Source organism: Dermacentor andersoni, chromosome 9 (genome assembly GCF_023375885.2).
Source record: "Dermacentor andersoni chromosome 9, qqDerAnde1_hic_scaffold, whole genome shotgun sequence".
In the NCBI taxonomy this organism is placed as follows: domain Eukaryota; kingdom Metazoa; phylum Arthropoda; class Arachnida; order Ixodida; family Ixodidae; genus Dermacentor; species Dermacentor andersoni.
Genome location: NC_092822.1, coordinates 54897029 through 54913834, shown reverse-complemented (window position 1 = coordinate 54913834; position 16806 = coordinate 54897029). Strand labels below are relative to the sequence as shown.

At 49.7% G+C, this 16806-nt stretch overlaps 1 protein-coding gene across 7 annotated transcripts in view; it reads right to left on the bottom strand.

Moving 5' to 3' along the window:
- The window catches only part of FoxP (forkhead box transcription factor P), a 442873-nt gene that overhangs the window by 13322 nt on the left and 412745 nt on the right, over positions 1-16806 (bottom strand). For 4 of the 7 annotated variants that reach the window (XM_050175910.2, XM_055069104.2, XM_050175906.3 and 1 more), the window contains 7 exons: positions 16404-16736; positions 10588-10755; positions 9844-10027; positions 4111-4675; positions 3346-3529; positions 1677-1923; positions 32-109 (listed from right to left, as the gene is read on the bottom strand). In XM_050175910.2, the coding sequence (XP_050031867.1) occupies positions 32-109; positions 1677-1923; positions 3346-3529; positions 4111-4675; positions 9844-10027; positions 10588-10755; positions 16404-16736 (1759 nt within the window). The remainder of the gene's footprint in view (positions 1-31; positions 110-1676; positions 1924-3345; positions 3530-4110; positions 4676-9843; positions 10028-10587; positions 10756-16403; positions 16737-16806) is intronic. The other 3 variants (XM_072284202.1, XM_050175908.3, XM_050175907.3) reach the window with 3 other exon arrangements.

Sequence of the window (16806 nt, the reverse complement as noted above, 5' to 3'; positions counted from 1 at the left end):
ATTATACAAACAAACTGTCCACGTGACTCACCTTCGGTGATATCCAAGTTAGCTCTCTCCGCCACCCTACGTCGTATGGGGGAGTCGGGTAATGATGCGATTTCCATACCTGCGTGATAAAGAGGGAAAACATTCGATGCTTGTACTTGTTCTCAAGCAAAAAGACACACCAAAAAATAAATTTACAAGTAGGCTTGGCCTAGACGTCTTAGCACAGCTGAACTGCTATAGCTCCCACAGACGGACACGATATGACGAACTGGGGAACACAAAAAACTTCCTTGAGCAGAATGAAAATTTCAGCTGGCTAGTTGAGCATGCTCTGAACAGCTGGAACAACTAATACCCAAAGAATATGGACATAATGAAATAGAGCTTATAACGAAGTAAACATACAATTTGCGAACTTATTTCGCCGGTATGCGCACGTATGGTCATAACGAATCTTGGATAAAGCGAAGCTAATTTCGTATCGGATCTGTACTTTTTCTGTAGTTTCGCATTTTCTGCATAACTTGCTGCAAACTTTCCAACTGCTTAATTTTCTTGTACTCGAGCCTCGATTTAACGAATGTGGATACAACGAATTACAGAACATGACCAAGTGAATATTACATTCGCGAAATTCGTTGTAAACGTTGTAACAAGATCATAATGAAATTATACCGTTGTGGGAACAGCGCGAAGAGGTGACCGCCGTCGCCACGGTTCATTTAAACCGGACCAGCCACGGTGACGCGGATCTCGGCAGCGGCCGATACCGCGGCCGCTCAAGTCTAGCGCGCTAGCGTGTTATACATAATATCGCGCTTCCTGCACGTAATCCGTCTTCGCCGGCTCTAGAGGCGATAGTCGCGCCGCTACACAGCAGTTCGTTATAACGAACTTCGACCGTTAGACTCATCATCATCAGCCTGGTTACGCCCACTGCAGGGCAAAGGCCTCTCCTATGCTTCTCCAACTACCCCGGTCATGTGCTGAATGCGGCCATGTTGTCCCTGCAAACTTCTTAACCTCATCCGCCCACCTAACATTCTGCCGCCCCCTGCTACGCTTCTCTTCCCTTGGAATCCAGTCCGTAACCCTTAATGACCATCGGTTATCTTCCCTCCTCATTACATGTCCTGCCCATGCCCATTTCTTTTTCTTGATTTCAACTAGGATGTCATTAACTCGCGTTTGTTCCCTCACCCAATCTGCTCTTTTCTTATCCCTTAACGTTACACCTATCATTCCTCTTTCCATAGCTCGTTAGACTGTATACGTATGTAAATGCCACCACTTCGATATCAGGCTCTAGGGCACGGACCAAACCAAGCTTAGGGCTTTTTTTTTGTCCTCGCACCAGACACATTTGACGGTCATTTAAAGCGAGCATTTAAAGTTGAAATCAAGAAAAAGAAATGGGCATGGGCAGGGCATGAGGAGGGAAGATAACCGATGGTCATTAGGGGTCACGGACTGGATTCCAAGACAAGGAAAGCGTAGCAGGGGGCGACAGAAAGTTAGGTGGGCGGAGGAGGTTAAGAAGTCTGCAGAAACAACATGGCCGCAATCAGCACATGACCGGGGTAGTCTGAGAAGTATGGGAAAGGGCCCTGCAGTGGGCGTAGCCAGGATGACGATGACGATAAGGCGAGCCGGATCGAAACGTCGCGGAGAGAGAGACGACTCACCCGAGAGCGGAGATACGCCCTTGTCGCTCAGCCGGCGCCGAATGGGTCCCGAGCCCGGTGGCTGGGTGGACGAGGGCAGCCCTAGCAGCCGACTCGTCATGAGCGGGCTGCTCATCGCCAGGGGCGGCGGGCTCGGGCTGATGGGCAACAGCGCCTGAGGTGAGGACGTCGCTGGCTTGGGGGTCGACGACAACAGCTGCAGGCACACAGACGAGGACGAGGGAGGAGGGGAGCAGCTCGCAAAAGGCTGCCGGAAAGAGACTCGGACGCGTCAGTTCGACCTGCCCACTCGGGACGGCCTACTTCCCCCGAGCAGGGTGGCGCCTATAGCGCGGCCACCTCTACAGGAGGCGTACAACGAGACATACGCACACGCATAAAAACAAAAGAACAAGAAAAATAAACACCAACAAAATGAGGAAGAACAAAAAGAAACACAAAGCATACCTGACCTTAACTTCTTTTTATCAAATCTCATGTCTCAGGCATTGCTGAGGTGTCTACACCAACGTACTCTAGCCTCAACTAAAGCTGGAACATAATTCTTACTCAAGTAAGACTAAGAACGCCTGTAGACATTAAAGGAAGCACCCAATTCGTATTCGCAGCATCACGTGCCTTCAGGAAGTCATAGTCGCTATTACGTTGAGCGAATAACAGGTATCGGGAATTTGACATTGGGCCCCAGATACTACCTGCGTTTCTAAATAAAAAATATAAAAGAATGAATGCATAAATAAATAAACAAACAAACGAATAGACGGGTGAATCTCTGTCGCTGCAGCTTCATCTCTGAATCTTGCTGCAAAAAAACACTAATTCGCATGTTGACGCCCGAGATGCAATTCATTACCTGATCAAACGAAAAGACTTTCCTTGGAAAAAAAAAACCAACAAAAATTTCAACATGACATAGATTATAACGTTTCATAATAGTATTAGGAATTGAGCTTCTGCTGGGTCAAGCCGACCAAAGATTGTTGTTTAAGTTTCAGTAATACATTGCATTTGTTGAAGCGTGTATACGGCTTATCGAGGGAAAAATGACCAGCACGTGAAGAATAGCTACGGTTGAATACGGCGTAATCGAATTGAAAGAAAATGTCTACAGGCACCCGCATGAAAGTGAAACGTAGCGACAACGTCCAGTTGTTACAGTGGCGCAATATTTTATTCGTCGCTGACATGGATCATTGGTATACGTTCTCAGGCGAACTATATTTCAGCATGTTCATGAGAGAGCAGCACCATTACAATTCTTCAATTTTATGGTTAATTTCCTTGCTAGAAAAGTTAAGGTCCTGCGTCCTAGGATCGAAACTGCACTAGACAGAAATATTCCCGGTTCTTCTTATTCGTTCATTTCATGTATTTTTACCCTTAGGGCTTTGCAGCATTCCACAGAGGTGCAGGCAACCAGTTAAATATAAGAAAATAAAGGAAAGCAGTTGAAAATAAAGATAAATGATCATACAGTATAACAAAGAAGGCAAATCGGAGCTAGACGTCATAAATTGTATTACAAGGACGTGCCCGATATTCGGTCAAAATTGAGCAAATGAGTGTGTGCGAATTCAGGCACTTCGTGAGGAAATTCCTGCTGCTGATACTTTTAACTTTGAAGTGGCAGCAAATTACGCGCAATGGAAGTGCTGACAAGCCTGCTCACCGAGTCCTTGTTGCCAGAGCCAGATGGACTGCCGTTGGGCGGCTTCATGTGGAGATGCGCCATCATGGACTGGAGCCGGTCTCGCTCCTTGTCGAGCTGCAGTTCCAGCTGAGACACTACCTGCATCTGTACCCTGGCTTGCGCTGTGCTTCGATCATCCAGCTGGTGTTCGGTATTCAAGTGTCTGCAAGCGGAAGAGAAACGAATAACCTTAGGCATTGCCTTCACGTCTCAGTGGCCACACGGAGTTTTTCTACAACTCTGAAGCTGAGCTGCGCTCGCTCACGATAGCTCGCAAGTCAGCGAGCTGAATAAACACATTACAATGAACAACACAGATAGTCGCGATACACTGTATGCCGTCTGCTGCACATATATATCGCAGTACACCTGACAATACGCGGTTTACTACTTAAGCCCCATAGATCTAAATTCAAGGGACTATAACCTTTGAATGGCTAGAAAGAGAGGGCGCAAGGAAACAGGTAAAAGTGACCGCAACATAAGCAGCGTAAAGCCGCATAGAGGACTCCTCGCGTGCTCCACTGTGTGGTCGCCTTTAGCTGAAGTAGCTCACGTCCACTTACTTGACCGGAAGGCGCACAAATCTTCGTCCTAGGGACGAACGCGCATAAGCGGACAAAATCTAGAGGCGAGAGCAATTCCTCTGCGCGACATTACCGAGGCCAAAGGTCGTTGAAGAGACCAGGCGAGAGGCGAGGGCAGAGCAAAGAACGGCGGAAGTGGGGAAGGACACACGCTCACTTTACAAAGGCCTGGTAGTCTTCACACTCGGCGTCGCACCCGGGCCACTTGCAGACGCCGTGGCCGTAGAGCGCGTGCCCGCTGGTGGCACCACTGGCACCGGAAGACCTCTCCTCCTTCCCCAACTGCTGCTGGAACGTGGACGGCGACGAAGACGCGGAGCCCGCCTCGTTGGGCCCGTGGCACAGGGAGCCCGCCGAGGAGGCCGAGTGGTGCTGCTGAAGCTGCTGCTGCTGGTGGTGGGACGACTGGAGTCCCTGGAGGGCGCTCTGCAGCACCGTGTTGTTGCCGTTGACGAGTCGCGTGCCCGAGGACTGCGAGGTGGGCGGATGCTGGGCCGTGGGCATGCCCAGTGGCGGGGGAGGACCCGGAGGCGCGTGCTGCTGCTGCTGTTGCTGCTGCTGCTGCTGTTGAGAGTGCTGCTGCTGCTGCTGATGCTGTGCAGCCACGGCGGCCGCGGCGGCCGAGCCCAGGAGGCCATTGAGGCCCTTGAGCGGCCCGCCGTCGACGTCCAGGCCCGAGGCGACGCCGTCCTTCCAGAGCCCTTGCAGGTCCGTGTTCAGGGCTGCGAAGCGCGGGACGAAGTTATGGCGCGGAGGTCTCGGTATGCCACGCCATGCGCACGGCTTGGGCGAAGCGTGTGACGCGGCTTGCTCGAATGCAGAAGGCAGCGCGCGAAACAGGCGATAAAGAACGATACGCGGCTAGCCATCGACATTTATTTAAGACCGAAGCGTCTTACTTCGTGTTGTTGTCTACTTTGAACTAGATGCGAACGAGTGTAATCTGTGGCTGATGCACGAGGCATGAGCCAAAGATTTCCTTGGACCCTTTTATCAAGATGAAATCGACGTTTAAAAATATTATCACTGGGAAGTTGGTAGATGCTTTGCTCTACGAACTGCGCGTGAGGCCTATATCCGCCGGCTTTTATTTGCGAACGCGACTGCAGCTCATTTCTTGGAAGATTTGCGCGAACTCTCCGCTCTCGTTTTTCATGCGGGGACGTTGGGCTGAATGCCCTTCCCTGCGAAGTATGCAACACAGAGCTATTGATAATCATTAGATGTTGATTTCTTTGATGAAAGAATGTTTGTAGACAGAAAATGAAAATAAATTTACAGTTCGCTCATACCTATAGCATGAATGTCATTTGAGTAAGGCGTTTATTGTTAATTTGCCACAATTTCTTTTCTTCACTCGAGCGTAAGTATTCGAAAACCCCAGGCAACGATTTACCAATTTGTATTAGCCTTAGATACACCGTAGATAATTTCACAGACAGCGAGTTTCCGCTGTGTGGAGCGAAATTCTTTTACAAATTTCGACCAGTTATGCTTCCCCTATCACTAGCGGGCAGCACAAGGCAATCGAGGCGGCACAAAGAATGTGAAAATAACGACAGTGTCATGCAGTCTCAAACGTGTCGTGCTCAAGTTTTTCGTATTGAGGTGGCGAAATATAAGGTTTGTGCATTTGAAGCTGCCGCGAAAGTTTGAGAACAACGAAGCAAACACACGTGACAATATATCGCGGCGTTTACGCCCTTTATCTTTCTCTCAACGTCAGCCGGAGTACAGGACACCGTAAATGTTTTTGTTTTCTTTCAGTTGTTCCGGCAGTTATCCTGCTTCCCTTTTCTTTCCCGGGATGATACACAGAGAGGAGTCAGTAGACAGCGCGCGAGGAGCCAGCCGTTTTGATTACACCGTCAAAAACGACGCGCAAAGTATCAGAAACGAACTAGCGAAAAACTGTTGGCCAGGGGCACGTCGGCACGGGAGACGCCGCGATCCTGATCTTCGGGGATGTTGCTGTCGCGCGTGTCGACGCGTGTCAACACCGTGATTGGGACGCCGGCGCGACAAGCGGCGTGACGGACACGACGCGCAAACGAAACGGAAACGCCGCCATTGTTTGCCTCGACGCATCGACCGCGCTCGCGCTATGTCGACGTCCACAATCAGTGACGCAGCCGCCAAGCTGGTCGCCGCTCGAAGCACGTCTATCCCGCTATCATCCAGAGGTTCCCTTATCTGACGGCCGAATCTCGTCCGTGTGGCGCGGTTTGCACCACTTGTTTATCGCGGCCGCTAGGTTGAACAACGTCTGCGCCGCACCCACGGATGTCGTGTGTGTGCGCGCATGCGTGTGTGTGACCACGCAGCGTCTCGGTATAGGCGTTGTTTTTATTCTTGTCTCGCTCGCACACAAACGCGACAGTCAGTCTTCCCGATCGCGACAGACGAAGCCAGTCCCTAATACCAAACGCATACATATTTCGTTTACGTTACTTTCGTACGTACCATTTGTACGTTGTTTCATCTTTCGTGCACTATCCGCTCCCACAGGAACGCGCTTTCCCCAGTTCTGATCGTTTATCCCGTGCTTCGCACCTCTTTCTGCTTTCTTGGTAGCTCTCGCTTTTACTTCGCAGTTCCGCTTAGTTTCTCTGGAGCCGTTTAGAGCAACACTTTCCGCCTTTTCCCCACATTCCCACCTGGTATCGTAATAGGGAAGGCGCCAGACAGACACGCAACGATACGTTTCTTTTTTTTTTTTTTTCTCCGCCGTCTACGATAGGTTGGACACTCTTTCTTTTTGTTAACCGCAGTCCCCCACGCCACCGCATCAGCGCCAACCTTTTCTTTCGTTCTTTCTTTCTTTTTTCTTTTCTGCCCGCGTCCGTACACCTGACGCCACTTGCTTTCCCCATTTCCTGCTCCCGCTAAGCCAGGCGGGGCCAGGTAGGCCACGCCAACAGCGAAGCGAAAAAGGGCGCTCGGCGATACGTATACCTGCGACGGTATATACGGGAAAGCTTTCGTATTGTGTGTACGTGATTGGCGGCGATTGCGGCGTGCCTGCGCGTCAGACAAGAAAGAGAGAGAGAGAAGCGGCGCACCTACGGAACGAACTACGTGATCGTCCGTGTCTTTCCCTTCGGCCGAGTGCCGCTCTCCCCATTTCCCTCTGGCCGTGGGGACAAAAAGGGAAACGCCGGCTTGCACAACAGTCACGGAGGTGGCTCTCCCTCCCCGGCGTGCCCGTGTGTGCGGGCGGCTAGACGCCGGCGGGGGTTCGTTCTTTTTTTCGTTTCTTCTATCATTCATAGCCGAGAAACTGAACTCTCCACCCAGGGCGACCCATCTCTTCGCCCGTCCGTCTGTCCATCCAACGGGGTGTGGTTCTAGCCCAGGACGCCGATGCCGATCCGTTTACCGCCACCTTTTATAGTCTGTACCCGCGAGCCATTTTCTTCCCCTTCTTTCTTCCTTTCTTTCTTTTTTTCGTTCTTTCTCGGCTACACTGACAGCGAGATAGAGTTTTTGTCTTTGATTTATGATTTTGCTCGGTGCGCAGGTCTGTGCCGTACGTGAATGCTATATGTATAAAGCATGGAAGGAAGGAGAAAGGGGAAATAATTTGGATCCCTTTGCTATGGGCGCGACCTCTTTCCTTTGGGTTTCCCTCCTTTTTTTTCATGTTTTGTGGCCACGTTGAAAGCACGGGACAATGAGGAAAAGGAGGAGGCCTCGATACGCGCGGCGCGCCCCGATAGTTCCATCGAACGGCGTCGACGCAAGCCGTACCTACACTACGGCCCCGATAGCAAGTACGGGTACGACAGCGGGGAAAAAACACCGTTACCAGTGGAATCAAAATTTTAAGAGAACCTGGAAAGCGCGCGTGCGAGTTGGAAAAATGGGCGACCCGCGCGGACCTTCATCGAGGACAAATTGGGCGAAGATAGATGACGCTGCGAGCAATCGTCAAATGTTGCAATGATCGTAAGGACAGAAAACGAGTTTTTTTTTCCTTCGTTTCTATCAAGCAAGTATAAAAAACGTATGCAATGCCAGCCCGGATTAAAGAGTTTTAAAAGAAAAGCAAGCGACAAGGTAGCGGTGTGGCCGAGCCCAACTCATTTGTACACACGCGACGTATAGGGAGGGACGCGCTACATTCGCGTGCCACAGGCAGACGGACACGGAGCCCATTCACGGGCACGCGCAGAGGAGACCATTTCGAGCGACGCGCAAAATCTCTCTCTGCGTAATTAGTTACATAAAACGACGAATAATTACCGATGCACAACTTTCGTGCGGAGTCATTGCGACATGTGACCAGAGCTAAGGCAAGCCCATCGGCGAGGCTTACAACGCAAATCCGAGCATTCGAAATTTCTTCGATGTTGAAACCGACTGCCGCGCTTCTTTCCAACGTACGGCAGTGCCAGCAGTCACACAGAAGCTCGAATCAAAGGGACGCTATCAAGGAAATTATTAAACCGAGATTATTCGTATGGATGTCTATTATCGTTTTCTGTGTGCCAAGGTATGACCTTTTTTTGCGTGCAAAATTGCCACCGAAACTCCCGTCCCGCACGGCGTCTCCTCAATTTGAATCGGCAGCGCCAGAGCGGACCGACTTGACGTCATCCCCTCGTGACGGCCCTCTCCACCGCTCTCTGTGAATCGGCTAGTGCTAACGTCATTGAGAGGTACCACAGTCTAAAACAGGTGCAGCTACTGAACTTTCCTTTTTCGTCCTTTTTCTCCCTTGCAAGACCTCTGTTGTCGCTAAGAATGAAAAATTCGTTATCACAGATATGTCCAACTTTTTATTCCAGCTGATTTCATATTATTGTTTAGCGTGCCTTCCACTAAAGCAACATTTACCCTAAACCTAGGCAATCGAAATGTGCCGGGTTCAAAATCGGTTGAGGAGCCTTCATTAATCTATATAATTATTTTGTTTATCATTTCATTTATCATGATATCTGAAGCCATCGTAATCATCATTACGGTCAGAAGTACCTGTAACAGCTGTCACATGCACACCACTGGCATAAATTAAAACGCGAACGAAAACAACAGATCAGAACGCTTGTTACACGTGACTGCATGCAAGTTCGACGTGCACTGGCCCTATGGCCTGTTTCCAAGCGTGGAGCAGATGAAAGTGTACGCGTACTGGAGTCTGCATTAGGTCAACGATAGAAAAGCAGGTGCACCTGGAAGCGTAACGACGCGTTCAGAGTAGTTTCGGAATTATTTGCGCTTGAATAGTTCGAATAGTAGACACGAAAAGCAATTAGGAGAGCGATTTATAGGCGGTTCTGTCTAAGTTAATGGTGCGAATACTGCGCGAAGCTCCAAGGCACCGGAACGATGAGGGTGTGGTCCGCGTGAAATCTCCAAGGCCTTCCATATAAAATAAGTATTGCGACAGTTGCGCAAGGCAACCCTACGTGACCATATACGACAAAAAATTTGCTCTTTTTGAACCTGCACGCCACTTAATTTGCCATCTTTCTGGCTCTTAATTTGTGTCGACACGTGTTTGAATACGTCGGCATTTGCAATACGTTCTCGGACCTGTCGACATTGGCCCACGCCTGTGATACCGTATTCAATAGCCCTCTTACCTTCAAACACCTCTACTGATGGGCGTTGTTCGACCGACAAGAGAGACAGAGATGAAGAGGAAAGACAGGGGAGGTTAACCGGATACCAGTCTCCGGTTTGCTACCCTACACTGGGGATGTGAGAGAGGGGTTAGACAGAGGACAGAGGGGAAAGCGTAAAAAAAAAGCACGCCGACAAAATTCAGTTAGTAGTCGGGGCTTGCGCTCGTGTCTCTTTCGGCTAAACCACGCACTTTCGGTGCTTTCACGCTGCATTATTTGCGCCACTAAGAAAGGCCCGCCATTGGTTCTGCCCTTCTTACCCTGCGGCAGGAGGAACGGCGGCAACCCGAGCAGGTACTGCCGGTGCGATATCTGCAGCTGCTGCATGATCTGGTGCTGCTGAAGCGCCAGCTGCTGGAGCTGCAGCTGGAGCTGCTGTCGCCCCGGTTTGCCGCTCGCCGACCCCTTGCCGCCGCCGCCGCCGCCGCCGCCGGGGGATGCGTCCTGCAACGGAGGGGAGGCACGTCGCTGAGCACAATGCCGGCATTCGGCGCGCTTGACGACTCGGGGCGCGAATCTTAAAGGGATTTCCTATACAAAGATTGCTAGAGCAAACTCGGTCACTATACAGTACCTTCTTGTCCTTGTGGATTCGAACGGCTTTCGCAATGATTATGCGTTTCGAGGAGACTTACTGCTTTCTTGCGTTCGAAAATGCTATGATTTCTCGAAAATTTGCAAAGATGAGCCGTAGTAAATCGCGCCCCTATATAGGACGTCTGCAGCCACAAGCACGAAGATTAGCAAAGATGTTACCAGCGTATTACCGCGTAGTATCAGCATTGTTACTGCCGTACACCACTCCGGTAGCACGGTAATAACAAAAAGAGAGAGAGAGAGAACGGTAAATAGTTCACGGGCAAGCTTAATCTCTCTGTTACCGTTGGAAAGCTGAACGATCTATCGGAGCGCAAGAGTTCGCTATAGCAATTTTTGCATAGGAAAACTGTGGGCCTGAATAGGTCGTGTAAGAGGAGGAGAAAGAGGAGGAGGGGATTCTTCACCTGAGAGGCGATAGCAGCTCCTCCGTGGGACGAGGAAGAGCCGCTGTTAAGTCCGTTGAGCTGCTGCAGGACCTGGCTTTGCTGGACCATGATGAACTGTAGCTGTTCCTGCAGGTGCGGGATCACCGTCTCCAGCTGCTTCTGTTGCTGCTGCTGCTGTTGGTGCTGCTGCAAAGAACGCGGAAGCGAGAAGATGAGCCTAGGGCGAACTCGATGCTCATCGAGACCGACGTCAGCGGGCAGCGAGAAACTCTTTCTCTCTCTCGCTATCGCAAGGACGGCGAGACAGACAACGAGCCACAAAAAAGCTCGCCGCAGCAAAAACACGGGAGCTTTAGACGCCCCACTTGTTGCTGCTGCTGGTGGTGGTTGTTGTCACACTCTTAAATTGTTTTATTTGGATGTAGAAACCCGGGAAAGTAGGCCCCATCAGAGCCGGCTATCCCAAAGTTACAAATTCGTTATTCAAGCAACAATAAAGAAAGGAAAAGGCAGATGAAAAAAAAAGAGAGAAAAGAACGATACATACATGTACACAAGCGCACAAAGATTGTCTAGATTTTGTTGTTTTGCCCCAAAACCGAGCTCCGAGCACAATTTCTTTATGGTGGAAGAATCAAGTAGAGAGAGACCGTAGTGTTGAATTTCCCTCATGACCATCATGAAGGCTTACGCAAGCGATTGTTCCAACATAGCCGGAGCATGGCAATTGCTTTCCGATTTTGGCAAATGACAGCGCTTGCATGCTCGCTTCAGACGAACAGTTGCTCATGATGCGACAACGCTGTTCGAGGGACGCAAAAAAAAAAAGAATACATTTCTTTGTTTCTTCTTTCTACACCCAGACAGTTAGCAACCAGCTCTGCAAGATTACTTCGTACCCGCTGTTTTAATTTTTTTTTATCCCGTCGCCACCGCATCGTCGTCGAAGGGTATATTTTGCACGCCATTGGCCAACAAAGGCGCGGACCACGTGAAAACAAAAACACCCCATGCGCTTCACCCGTTATACATGAAAAAAATAGAGGAGGAAAAGCGCTTTCTTTAAGTATAGCACAGCAGGGCGTGGGTGCGCAGGCAGTTTTTTTTAGCACAGAATTTCTTTTTTTCTCATTACAGAGTCGAAGCAACCACGCCCAGCGTTTTCGTGCTGCAGCCTCTCTCTCTCTCTCTCTCTCTCTCTCTCTCTCTCTCTCTCTCTCTCTCTCTCTCTCTCTCGCTTGAATACGACAACGTCGCCCACCACACCAAGCGCGCGTTTGTTCAAGCTTCGCGGGGAGAAAAACAAAACAGACGAAAAGAAAAGAAATATAGAAACACAAGGGGACGTCGTTGGTATTCTGGCCACTTTCTTCTCGTCTCTCTGCCGTTTATACCTCGTTTCTTTAACATCACTCTCAAGTTTTCCTTTCTTTTTGAGAGAGTGTCGCTTGTACATGAAAAACGAATGTATGCGGAGGATGACGAGCCCAAGTAGCATGCGCTAAATTCACGGCTAAGAGTGGTGTACTGTAAGGAGACTGCCATACGCCTCGCAGTTTTTTGTAACCACCGTTCTTTTTTAAGACATTAAAAACAAAGTGAGCGAGCTTCGAAATGAAGAGAGAGAGAGAGAGAGAGAGAGAGAGAGCAGCCACGAATATCAAAGACGAGCTGTCGTCTCTCGACGCACGCGAATATTACGCTAGCACGCGAGAAGCGGGCAGTCCTCCGTACGGTGCGCCCGTACCCTAATGCCGCTGTGAACTGCTGACTGTACAGTACGTTAGCTTTCATTTTTTAAACATTTTTCACCGCACTTTTTACCTACTCTAGTTTAATTCAAGAACTTTATCATGTCCTTGCACGGTGTCAGCGGTGCACTACAAGAGACGCCATTAGGGAAAAAAGCGAAATGGAAAGTAGGAACAACAAAACCGGTGAATGCGTTGCGCAATGCGTTAACTACACGACTTCAGAAAGGTCGAAGGCGCTGAATCCAACAATTCTAAAAGCAACAGAGTCGCACCGAGGTACTTCAGTAAGGCAACTTCTCGTCAACCGAAACGCCTCGTCTTCCTGAGTTCGGTTCACGTGCTTCTTGAAAATACACTCGCAAGCCCTTTGATTGAGGTGATATTCTGCTCAGTATGCTACGCCGGGCAAAAAGAAAGAAAAAAAAAAGAAGAAAACAAAAGCCTTGTCTGTCACCTTGCGAACAACGCGGCAGAGGTGGACTGTATACGGAAGACGCAAAATACTCATAGGAAGCGATCGTTTGATCTTGAAACTTGCAATCAAGCGTCGTTTTGAGACGCCTGTATCGTTATCTGACGTTGCGAGTTGACGATGACTCGGTGCTTTAGTGGCGCGAAGGCCATATATGTCCAAAGGGCGCCATGCGAGCGCGAGTGCGAATTTGTCCTCACGACGAGGGAGCATCGGCGCTGTTTTTAAGACGTGAAGCTGCGCAAATAGAGCGCTATGCTTAGGCGAGACAATAGAGAGATTTAGATTAGGGGACGCAAGCGGCTTGGGTACGCAAGAACTAGGAGTCACGGTACTGCGCATGCGCGGACACCTACGTCGGGGTCTGCGCATGCGCAGTACCGTCGCCCCTAGTCCTTGCGTACGCAAACCCCTTGCGTCCCCTAACCTAAACGTCTCCAATGTTACCCGCAGGAAGTATATCGCGAATACGGTGCGGCTTTAGTGGGCGCAACATAGGCGCAGGCACATAAACGCGTGTGAAGTGTTTCTCGAGCTTCCGACAGGAGGCAGCACTGCAGCGGCGAGTTCGTCGGCTGTGTCCGTTGCGCTGTCGCTAACCTCATGCCGATTTCACTTCCGACAGCCGCCTCACCAATGGCGACAGAGAGGCAAGCGAAAACAAAATCAGTGGACTCAATCTGAGCAATAATTGAAAGAGAAAGAGAGAAAAAAGAAGTAATACGAAGCACGAGAAATTATATAAAACAAGCTACGCAAATATAGAGACTATGTTTTTTTTTAAACAGAAGTATATGCAACGCCCCAGTACTGATCGATTGGGCGGATGATGAAGTTGCCGCGCCCCTGCCACTCGGCTGTACGACACGAGAAAAAAAAAAAAAAAAAACTAAGACAAGAAAGAAAACGGAGAAGGCACGCAAACGAAGCTCACAATTAGCGCGTCACTAATCGTCGCGCGGACATTATGCAAAAGGAAGAGAGGTACTCAACCTAGCAGACATGATTATCTGTAATTGCGGGATCGCCCAATGCGGAGCCATTAAAGTTTGGAAGCAGCAACGGAAAAAGAAAAGAGCAGACGATTTTGAAATGAGGACATTTGGGGGAGGAAGAGGGCTGAGGCGGGAGGTAGGGAGGGGGGTATAAGAAGCGAAGCCGTATTCCTTTATCGAGTATAGACGGTGGCGAGTGAGCAGCGGGAAACAGAAAATTATTAGCAATAATCGATAATCGCGTGGTTGAAAAACAACAAAGTAACGGCGAAAAAGATAAACCAGAAGGCTTAGCAAGAAAAGACAGCAAGAAATTACAAGATCCTCTTTAAAAGAGAGAAAGAGAGAGAGAGACAAAGAAGGAGATCAAGAATTAATTTTTCTAACGTTGAGATCTGGACGGATATTGACTGGGAGATTCTCATTTCCTGTCCGCAAGCTGCGCGTCGCATATGCCGGCGCGCGTCGCGATGACGACGGCGAAATCCACTTTGGGCGACTGAAATTCGGCCCCACTTTTAATTGCTTTTTCGCCGGCACGAAGGAACGAGCAGGGGGGCCAGCCCACGCAGCTTCGCATAACCGCCGCACCGTGGCGACGGAAGCTCTGACGTCAATCGCCAGTTCCGGTAGTGGCTGCTTCCAGAGTACAGTGAGTAATCCCTCTTTTTTTACTGCTTCCTCTTCTCCTTCTTCTCCGTCTTGAACTATCGAAGAATTTACGAGTTTTATCTGTTCTGACAGCTATGCTAACTACAAGGGACCCTTCTCGAGGTGAACGAGAGACGCGATAAAGTAACGCGCAACTGACGTTTCCAGGAACGCCGAGTACCCTTGATACAAGGATACTACAGATATCGTTCTCAGCACAAGCGCGAGCAACAGCGTTAAGGCAATGAAGGGAAAGAAAAATTAGCCAAAACCGCTGTACTAGAAGCGCATAACGGCCAACTTCGAGAACAATCACTTGGCATAGTCAGCATCTGTTTTCAGATAGGAATTAAAAAAAAAATTAACAAATCATTTCACTGTGCGTTTTTGATTCGAAGCAAAGAACTAACGCGCGTGCCAAAGGCAAATTAGGTGGCTCGCTAGCCTTAGCATTTTCGAGACCAGATTAAATCTTGAACAATTGCTTTCTTTTCTTTTTTTCAGCAAGCCTCTGCTATCTCGTGCTCTTTATTTTTCTCTCTGTCGAGCCTCTCGGGACCCTATCTGTAGCGAACAAAATGTCCGGTGAAGCCGAAGCCACGTTGGCGTTGCCCTTAGGAGAGAGAGAAGTTCAAAAGAGGTCCAGCACAGTGCTCCTTCCATCATTAATGAGGACGCAGGCTGCAGGAACCGGAAGCGATATCCGACTCTAGTGAGTGCCTACTCGCGTATTTTCCTTATTTTCTTTGAAGTTCGACTGCTAGCTCGGTAATTGGTATCCCATTCAGTCATCTCTCTGATATGCCATTGTTACTTCCAGAGTTGCAGGTACTCGTACTAGGCGGAAACGATACTTCTTAAGAAAAAAGAAAGAGAGCGAGAGCGGAAGAGCCTTACGACGTGGAATAAAGGCGACGTGTGAAGTTTTGCGTCTCCCCCCTCCCCCCATCCTTCTACCTCTCCACAAGGTTATCCCCTCGCATCCCTTTCTCCTTCGTCTTCAACAAGGAACGAAGTTCTTGACAGGCAACGTCTCCTGCGAACAGTTCTAAGTACGTCACAGGTGACACGTTTTTTGCGTCCAAAATGCAGAAGTGTCTTTTCTTCCGCGCGAAGTTCGGAAGGAGGGTGCAACAAGAGCGGTGCCTCATGAGGCTTAACCTTAATTAGACACTGCCCGCTGTAGTGCCAACTTCAGCTGGCTAACGCTGCCAGTTCAGGCCCAGCTAACATGGGAACCAAGTCCAAGTTGAGCGGAAGTGAACTAGAAACGAAAGTATAGTCGTATCGGGCTTTGTGACGGGCTAAGCCAGCTAGGTCCCGGCAGAAGAGAGAAAGAGTTTAATGGAAGCTGAAGTCGTCAGTAATACTATATGTAGGGCTCGATACCGTATTTGAGGTGACATGAAGAGGGAAACAATAGAGAAGGGAAAGGGAAGAAAAAGAAATAATAAACAGGAACTGAAATAATATTAAATTTGAACATAAAAGCCCAGATGACCAAAAACAAGGTTAAGGAATGTTGATAAGACCGGAACGGCGCAAGTATAATAGTAGGGCCATCGTAGCTCGGATTGCGTCCCCAGTTCTGTCCTAGGGCCTCGTACCACATATGAAATCACTAGCCCGTTTTTGTCCACGTATACCAAGTGTAGTCCTTGCCGCTAAACGCGCGGTGGTATAGAGTGGTTTGCAGTGGCACATCACGTGCTCAATACCGCCGAGAGAAAGAGGGAGAGAGAGATAAAGCTTGCACTTGGGGGAGAAAATAATGACTGCAAAACGACTCGTTTACACTATCAATTGGTGGACCCCTTTGATAGCTTTGAGAACCTGACGAGAGCCGGCGTAACTAGCACGACAAGGCCCGGGATCCGACTGTATAAGAAAAGCGACCCCATTGACTGAGATGGTCACGCACGATGATGTGTGGTATATATATGCACTGCACAGCGTGCTTGCCTGTTGCTGGAAGAGGAAGGTCTGCTGCTGTGTGGCCAGAATCTGCTGCAGCTGGGCGGGCGAGAGCAGCTGCTGTTGCAGCAGCTGCTGCACCTGTTGCTGGGCCAGGCTATTCATCACCAGAAGCGGAGACAGGTCCGGGCTGGTGCCTCCTCCTCCCATTGGTGCGCCGGTGCCGGAGTTCCCGGTGCCGCCGGCGCCCTGCGGTAGGGCGCCCTTGGAGTCCCCTCCACCCGGCCAGCCGGCCGCCGAGGAGGCAGCCGCCACGGCCGCCGCGGCGCGCTGTTGCAGCTGCAGGTGCAGCTGCTGCGTCTTGGACGTGCCCAGCGGGGTCTGCGCAAATGAAAAAAAAAAAAAGAAGACAGGTTAGGCATAACCTATGAGCCATGCCTTATAGCCGAGT